The 9,283-nt window shown below is 41.5% G+C and overlaps 1 protein-coding gene across 1 annotated transcript in view; it reads right to left on the reverse strand.

Moving 5' to 3' along the window:
- ADGRL3 (adhesion G protein-coupled receptor L3) overlaps positions 1–9,283 on the reverse strand; it is a 323,628-nt gene that overhangs the window by 138,303 nt on the left and 176,042 nt on the right. Inside the window, exons 4-5 of the mRNA XM_015565616.1 lie at positions 2,674–2,976; positions 363–466 (exon numbers count right to left, since the gene is read on the reverse strand). Coding sequence (XP_015421102.1) covers positions 363–466; positions 2,674–2,976 — 407 coding nt within the window. The remainder of the gene's footprint in view (positions 1–362; positions 467–2,673; positions 2,977–9,283) is intronic.

A 9,283-nucleotide genomic window follows, 5' to 3' on the forward strand; every position in this document is an offset into this window, starting at 1 on the left:
GCAGTGAGCAGTTGTGCGGTAAGGAGAGAGAGGTCCCAGACTGCGAGAGGGCACAGGCCAGACTGAGGAATCCTCCCACCCCCAGTGCATGAATTTTGTTCACCGGGCCTCTAGTTAATAATAAAATTATTAGGAGTAGTACTGCTTGGCTTAGAAGAAGTTCTCAAAGTTGACCTTTAAGAACATAAAATTCCAGAATTAGTTTGTAGAATATCAGAGGTTGTCATTCAATCTTAAATTAAATAAAAATGGGAGAATATTTCCACTTTTTTTTTTAAATCTTGACTCCTGTTTAAGGTAGGGATGATCAACAACACAGGGTCCAGGTTTGGCAGACCTTCCTTGTAGGTCATGTGATTTACCTTTTGTGTGATATGGTTGATCCAAGGGGAAGAGCAGTTGCTAAGATCTGGTCCTTGGGGATCCCAGATTCCATCAGGAGCCAGGCATAGATACGTTGATACTCCTAAAATAATGAGAGAAATAGGTCTGTTTTAGAAATTCAAACCATTTTCTCTACCAGGACTGTATATCCATGCTATGCTGTAATATAAGCAAAAGTAAAAATGAGATCATTACACTGAGATAATACCTATCATAACACCATGCCCAGTACCTGGTAAGCAACTGGTTAGGGAGAAATGTAATACAACAAACAAAAATATTCAATATTTTTAAAGCACTTGCTGGCAACTATGCCAGGAGCGGGAAAAACTTCATGAATTAGATAGATGTGGTACCTGTCTCCAGGGAGCCTACTGCTTGATTTTCAGAGGTAATGGAATAACCGAGTCTTACAGCAATCAGTTTGCAGATTTTTTAGGAAAACAACGTGGGAAAGGGCATTCACTGAAAGTGGAGAAAAAATATACTGTGTTTGGGTGACTTTAAGTGTTTTGAACTGAGGTCTATTGGATAGGGGAGTTGTTTAATGGCAAAGCCAGATCATCAACTCCTTGTCTGTCTTGTGTGGGTGCTGGAAAAATCAATGAAGATCATTAAACAGATGAGAGAAATGAGCTGATTAAGGTTTTAGAACTGCCACTGTTGCAGCTGCATGGGGGTGAGTTTGAGGGAGCGATGCGGAGGTTGTGAGGGGGCTCTTGCAATAATTCTAGTGGGAGACTGTGTGGGCCCCAACAGGAGCACAGCAGCAGGGTCAGAGGAAAGGTAAAAATAAGACTCCGGTGTAGGCACAGTCACGCGGGAGAGCTTCAGAAGGCTTCCTTTAAATCTCTTTCCCAGTTTTCATAGAACCATTAGGACATAGTTCTGGTTTTCAAAGTGCTTTGAAATAAAGTATTTCACTAACTTTTACAACAAACGTCAGAAGTAGGGGCTTGTAATAATATCAGTATCTGATTCGATTGCCACAGAAGACTTTAGAACTAAACATCACCCCCCTTCATAAAGGCAAGGTAGATTTCTGAATAGTTTTAAACACTCTACTGGAGAAATAAAATTAAACGGAACTTTTATCTTGGTAAAAACCAAGATACCTCTGGCCTTCCCATTAATTTATACACCATGGAACTTTTCTCAGAGAAACATGATTCCTTAATGTAATTAAATCAATAACACTCAAAGATACAATAATGAAAAATGCTACTATAGTGACATCTATTGTGTATTTGCTTCCTTTACATATCTTATGGAATAATGCAAAATTTCTTGAAGATCAATGTATGTAACAATAAGAAAATCAAGCTATTTCTGGTTTAAAAATTGTACGAATAATATGGTTACCACTTGAGGATATTCTGAATCATATCAGTAAAAAAGAAGGAGGAAAGAGCTGCTTAGTGCTTAACTGTCCCTTAGAGAAAACGCCCCATTGCTCTCTCTAGTGCATGTTGAGGGAGTGGGATTTTGGCTCCTGCCTGCAGGATCCCTGACAATGCTACAAGCCTTTGACTATTAAAGGACAGCTACAATAATTGGTAAAAAATAGTTAAACTTCTCTTTTGTTAAAATTTAGACAGTTTCAATGACTGTCTTCTAACAGAGAAGTGTTTAATCTCTCTTTCTGCAATGAACATTTGAGGCTGGTGACAAAAGTGAGCACTAGCCCCCATCATTCCAGTGATATTTCTCTGCGTCGCTGAAAAGAGCTGCTGTGGCCATGGCTGGTTAGCTCAGTTGGTTAGAGCATTGTTCTGATAGGCCAAGGTTGTGGGTTTGATTCCCTGGTCAGGCACATACAAGAATCAACCAATGAATGCACAAATAAGTGGAACAACAAATCTCTCTCTCTCTCAGTCTCTCTCTCTCTCTCTCTCTCTCTCACTCTCTCTTTCTCTCTCTCTCTCACACACACACACACGGAAAACACACACACACAACGCACACACACGCACACATGCAGAAGAAGAACTGCCTCTCTGGAGTATCAGGGACATTCATGGCCTTAGTGTACTAAGTGTAACTCCAACCAGAAACTGCACACTATGGATGAAAAGTACTGATCTCAATGTAGTCCCATCAAATTCTCACCTGTTCCTTCTTCAGAATGCATTTTGAAACTCTGAAAATACACTGCATTAAATTGTCATTTAGCTGAGTTCAGACTTTAATTAAATGTGCAGTACCAACAAAGAGACGTAAAAAAGAATGCTAAAAAAGCAAGCCAAAGTAGTGACAAATCTTTAGCTTAGTTCTATAGGACAGACTTACCTATAGTTCCTGTCGGGCATGGCTGCTTTGCCATCTGTCCTTGACGGGTCTTAAACCACATGATTTCTCGGGCTTCCACAGCCTCACAGCTCTCCTCCTGAGCTGGGATTTGGGATGATGCTGATGGCAGGTGCGTGGTAGTGTCGTCAAGCACCTCAACAGCTGGAGACGGGGTGCTGGTACTCCGGTTTCTTCTCCCTGATATTGACGGGGTGGTGCTCCTGCCGGCACTCAAAGTTGTGGTCCGAAGGGTGGTACTGGTGGTGGTGCTTCCCATGCCAAAAGGTCCTGTGGTAGAAATTTCTGGAATAAAATTCAAAAGAAAATTCCTACATCGCGTGTTCATAGTAGGATCTCAAAATGTCCTTAGAGTGTAGACACCATTCTTATTTGACAGTTCAGAGTCTTACACATGGGAAAATAAGCCAATACGAAGGGATCAGAGTGGTGCTTAAGTACCAAGACAGCCATGTGAGCAAAGCCAAACATAGACTTGTTTATGGCTCTTCTCAACTCAAACCACAGAAAACAAATTATAGCACAATTCAACTCTTCAGTAAGCTTCTTAATGCTTCCTGCCTTTTATATAATTAGAGGATTAAAACTTAAAGCCCTTTCCTTAGAATTTTCAAACTTGCTATAGACAGGGAGAGAGCAGAAACAATCTCCACATTAAGTATAACCTGCATTTCTAAAGATGCAGCAAAGAGGAGAAAGGAAGAAAAAAAAAAGGAAGTTAAAGTGCTCCTGAACTAAAAAGGGAAATGCAATTATAGCCTTCTTAACACAAATTAGAGTAGCTCTATGATCTACTCTGATGCACTTAAAAATGACCCATCCTTTCAGAACTTTCAAACTTGACATTTACTAATGTAAAGTCTAAGTAGTTTCCAATTAGTTGTGTCCATAAATTATTTTCGGTAGATTATATAAAAAGTGGGAACATGCATTTCAGATTTACATAAAAGTGATTAGGTTTTTTGCCTTTCCAAATGCACCCAGGCCCACCAGAGGGAGCCACAGCTGTGGATCACTGAGAGCTCCAAAAAGGGTACCCAGGGCCAGTCACAAACAGCACCTGACATTGGCTTACATCAGAGACCCCCTACACACACACACACACAAAAAAAAAAAACACACCCAAAAACAAACAAAAAAAAACCTGGGAGTCCTTGTAGATCTACCTAGTACACAGAAACAAACCTAAACAGGTAGCCAAAATGGGGAGACAAAAAACAAGTTCCAAATGAAATGACAAGAGAAATCTCCAGAAGAAGAGATAAATAAAATTGAGATAAGCAAATGATCAGATACAGAGTTCAGAGCAATGATTATAAAGATGCCCAATGCCAGTAGCATGAGAAAAGATATAGAAAGTATGAAAAATGACTAGTTGGAAATGAAGAATGACATAGCAGAAACAAAGAATAGAGTGGAAGGAATAAACATCAGATTAGAGGAAACTGAGGATCAGATCAGCAAATTAGAAGACAGGGTAGTAAAACATCATCAATCAGAGAACCAAAAAGGAAATCAATTAAAAAACAGGACAGCTTAAGGGAGCTGTGGGACAACATGAAACATAAACAATATCTGCATCATAGGTAAGCCAGAAGGTGAAGAAAGTGAGCAAGGAATAGAGAACCTGTTTGAAGAAATAATGGCAGAAAACCATTATTTTCCTAACCTGGTGTAGGAAACTTTTTCCTAACCTGGTGTAGGAAAAAGTCACACAAGTTCAGGAGGCACAGAGAGTCCCAAGCAAGAAGAACCCATATAGGCCCACACCCAGATACATCATAATTAAATGCCAAAAATTAAAGACAAAGAGAGAATCTTAAAGGCAGCAAGAGAAAAGCAATTTTTTTACCTACAAAGGTGCTCCCATAGAGGTAAAGTAACAACTGATACCACAGAAATACAAAGAATTGTAAGAAAATGTTAATAACAATTATTTGCCAATAAGCTGCACAAAGTGGACAAAATGGTCAAATTCATAGAAAATATGAATACATTCTTCCAAAACCAAATCCGAAAGAAGCAGAAAACCTGAATATGCTGAAAACAACTGATGAAATTGAAGCAATAATAAAACCACTCCTAGCAAACAAAAGCCCTGGTCCTGATGGCTTCACAGGGGAGCTTTACAAAACATTCAAAGAAGAACTAACACCTATTCTCCTCAAACTATTCCAAGAAATCCAAGAGGAAGTAACATTTCCAAGCTCCTTTTACCAGGCCAGAATTATCCCAATTCCAAAATAAAATAAACTCACTACAAAGTAAGGAAATTATAGGCCAATATCCCTGATGAACATAGATACTAAAATTCTCAATAAAATATTAGCAAATCAGACCCAGCAATATATCAAAAAGATTACACACCATGACCAAGTGGGAGTTATATCAGGGATGCAAAGCTGGTACAATATTCACAAATCAATAAACATGATATATCACATAAACAAACTGAAAGACAAAAATCACATGATTATATCAATAGACACAGAAAAGGCATTCAACAAAATTCAACATGACATTTTTATTAAAAAGTTTCAATAGTGTGGGAATAGAAGGATCATATCTCAATATAATAAAGGCCATATATGACAAACCTACAGCCAACATCATACTCACTGGGCAAAAATTAAAAACATTTTCCTTAAGATCAGGGGCAAGACAGGGGTTCTGCTTTCACCACTCTTATTCAACATAGTACTGGAAATCTTAGCCACAGTGATCAGAAAAGAAGAAGAAATAAAAGGCACCCAAGTTGGAAAGGAGGAAGAAAAACTCTCATTATTCTCAGATGACAAGATATTGTACATAGAAAACCCTAAAGACTCCACCAAAAAACTACTAGATTCAATAAATGAATTTTGCAATTTAGCAGGATACAAAATTAACAACCTGAAATTGATGTCGATTTTATACACCAATAATGTACTCTTAGAAAGGGTAAATAACAAAGCAATCCCATTTACCATTGCAACAAAAAATTTAAAATACTTAGGAATAAACTTAACCAAGGAGATAAAAGGCCTATACTCAGAAAACAATAGGATGTTGAAAAAAAGAGATAGAAAAAGGTATAAAGAAGTGGAAGAATATACCGTATTCATGGGTTGGTAGAATCAGCATAATCAAGATACTATCCAAAGCAATCTATACATTCAATACAATCCCTATTAAAATGCCAATGGCATATTTTACAGATATAGAACAAATACTCCAAGAATTAATATGAAACCAAAAAAGACCTTGGATAGCCATAGCAATCCTGAAAAAGAACAAAGTTGGAGGGATCACATTACCAGATATCAAGCTATACTACATAGCCACTGTAATCAAAACAGCCCAATACTGGCATAAGAACAGGCATATAGACCAATGAGACAGAACAGAGACCCCAGAAATTGACCCAAGGCATTAAACGCAATTAATATTTGACAAATGAGGCAAGAGAATACAATGGAGTCAAGACAGTCTCTTCAATAAAGGTGGTGGGGAAATTGGACTGATACATGCAAAAAAATGAAACCACACCACCAACTTACACCATACACAAGAATAAACTCAAAATTGATAAAAGACTTAAATGTCATGAAACCAAAAAAAAAAAAAAATCCTAGAAAAAGCAAGGCAGCAAAATTTCAGCCATCTCTCATAGCAATATGCTTGTGGATACCTCTCCTAGGGCAAGGGAAACTAAGGAAAAATAAACGAATGGGATTACATCAAAATAAAAAGCTCTGCACAGCAAAAGAAACCATCAACAAAATGAAAAGGGAGCCCAGTGTATGGGAGATCATATTTGCCCATGATACATATAATAAATGTTTAATATCCAAATTATGTAAGAACTCATACAACTTAACAAAAGATAAACAATTCAATAAAAAATGGACAAAGGACCTAAATAGACACTTCTCCAAAGAGGACATAAGGAAGGCCAAGAGACATATGAAAACATGCTCAAAGTGACTAATCATCTGAGAGATACAAATCAAAAGGACAATGAGATACCACCTCACACCTGTCAGTATGGCTATCATCAACAAATCAACAAATGACAAGTGCTGGTGAGGATGTGGAGAAAAGGGAACCCTGGTGCACTGCTGGTGGGAATGCAGATTGGTACGGCCACTGTGGAAAACCGTATGGAGTTTCCTCAAAAAGTAAAAATGGAAAACCATTTGACCCAGTAATCCCACTTCTGTGAACATATTCTAAGAAACCCAAAACACCAATTAGAAAGAATTTATGCACCCTTATGTTCATAGCAGCACAATTCACAATAGCTAAGATCTGGAAACAGCCTAAGTGCCCATCAGTGGATGAGTGGATAAAAAAGCTGTGGTACATTTATACCATGGAATACTATGCAGCTGTAAAAGAGAAAGATCTTTTACCCTTTGAGACAGCATGGATGGACCTGGAGAGTATTATGCTAAGCAAAATAAGCCAGTTAGAGAAAGAAAAGTATCACATGATATCACTTATATGTGGGATATCATGAACAAATTAAATTGACAAACAAAATAGATCCAGAGACACAGAAGCATGGAACAGACTGATGACTCTCAGAAGGATGGGAGAAGGGGAAGTGGGGGAGACAGAAAGAGATTAACCAAAGAATTGCTATGTATATATGCATAGTCCATGGACACAGACAATAGTGTGGTGAAGGCCTGGGGATGGGGGGGCAGGATGGAGGGGGTCAGTGGGAAAGAAAATGGGGACATAAGTAATACTTTCAACAATAAAAATAAATTTAAAATAAAATAAATTCTATTTTTTCTCAGTTCAAGATCCATAATCTTTTCATTAAAAAAAAAGTGGTTAGGTTTCTTGATCAGGTATACAGGTTATTAAGCCGGTAATGTATTCAAAAGAATGTACCACCCATATTGTGGAAGTAATCACCATGGACAAGTCATCTTTCTGGGGAAATGTATTCATACTAGAGGCCCGGTGCATGAAAATTTGAGCACGGGGGAGGGGGTGGTCCCTCAGCCCGGCCTGCCCCTTCACAGTCTGGGAGCCCTCACAGGATGTCCTACTGATGTCCTCTGCAAAAGGCGACCATCCGATCAGGTATATAGATACTTCTGGAGGCAGCACCGACTCCTTCCTTATTTCTTTCCTCTGTGGTTGGAGAACAGGCGACTAAAAGGTGGAGACAGAACTGTGGCTAGGCCTGGGGCTTTTGTAGGCAGCGGAAAGAGGCAGAGGGCTGGGGAAAGTCTAGACACGTTTCCTTCGATTGTCCTCCCTTCCTCTGGAGCCCTCTCTCCATTTTTTCCTTCTTATGGTGGATGCTTGGGCCTCGAACCAACGAGAACCCAGGCACAGTGTGGTTCAGCCCCCTCACTTCTCAGCTGAACGTACAGCCTTGGTGTTGTTTTCAAGTGACTAAAGTGCTGGGAATCCACGGCTCCCAGCCTCTGCCTTCTCGGTTTCCTCCTTGGGTCTGTTGCAAAGTTCACCGAGACACCAAAGTAGCTCTGCCCTGGTAGTTCTGCACTGGCCCCTAACTGGGCCCTTCCAGGCACTCTTCCTTGAGTCTCCTGGCCCACAGTCTGGGCTCAGGGAGGTTGCCCGGAGCCCATTCCCTCAGGCATGTGGGGCAGGGGGGTTGGCTTGGAGAGCTGGAGGAAGATGGCAGAGTAACAGTTGGTATGAATCAGCGCCTGCTCAGCCAGACTTCCTAACCTCCCTGTGCCGGGAGGACCCCTGGCTGAGGTCCCCTTCCTGCGCCCAGCGCCCTGTTCCCCTTTCTGCTACCAGGGGCGGGAGCAGCTCACCTGTGCAGCCCTGGCTGTGAGCCTCCTCCCCCTGCCTGAAGCGCAGGGCGGGGTCATGGCCAGCCATGGAGGCAGGCGTGGAGCCAGGGCAAGGCGGGGCCTGCGGCAGCCTGTGCACACCCACTCTGGCTCCAGGCCACCGGCTCCTACTGAGCAGCAGCAGGGGCACAGCAGCCTGTGGCGAGGCCCCGCACCCCTCGCAGCTGTCTCTGGGCACCGTGCATGGAGACTCTGCCTGCTGCTGAGCCACCATCTGGCCCGGGACCTTCAGGGGCTGGGGTGGCCTCAGGCTCCCGCTGGCCCCGCCAAAGCTGGACTCAGGCTTGGCTACTGTCCCCTGTCCCGGCCCACCAGTCCGGAGCGGCCTCTGCCTCCGAGGCAGTGTGTAGTGAGCGCTGGGCAGGCTTGTGTGTGCCTGTGCTGGGGGTGGCAGTCCCCACCCCATCCCCGCCCACCAGTTCCTGCCTGGTCATGACTCAGACACCGTAATGGACAAATTAGCATATTTCCTCTTTATATGTATAGATATAGATTTGTTGGGAAGCCTGAGACTTGGTTGGAAAGTTTGTAAGGAGGACATTTTGATAAGAGGGAAGTATGTGGAAGATAGCCTGCTCTGTTCATCGGAATTCCAACTTGGAGAGTGTCAAAAGTGGCGCCCCTAATTATTCCTTGACTTTTCCAAACAAGTTGCTTATGCAGACCCCCGGGTGTTTACTGGAATCCTTATTATTGGTCCCTGGATGCCCTTGCCTAGAGGACAATGTAAACACATGTATCCTCTCAAGATTACTCACCCTTAC

Source organism: Myotis davidii, unplaced genomic scaffold (assembly GCF_000327345.1).
Source record: "Myotis davidii unplaced genomic scaffold, ASM32734v1 scaffold352, whole genome shotgun sequence".
NCBI classification, from domain to species: Eukaryota; Metazoa; Chordata; class Mammalia; order Chiroptera; family Vespertilionidae; genus Myotis; species Myotis davidii.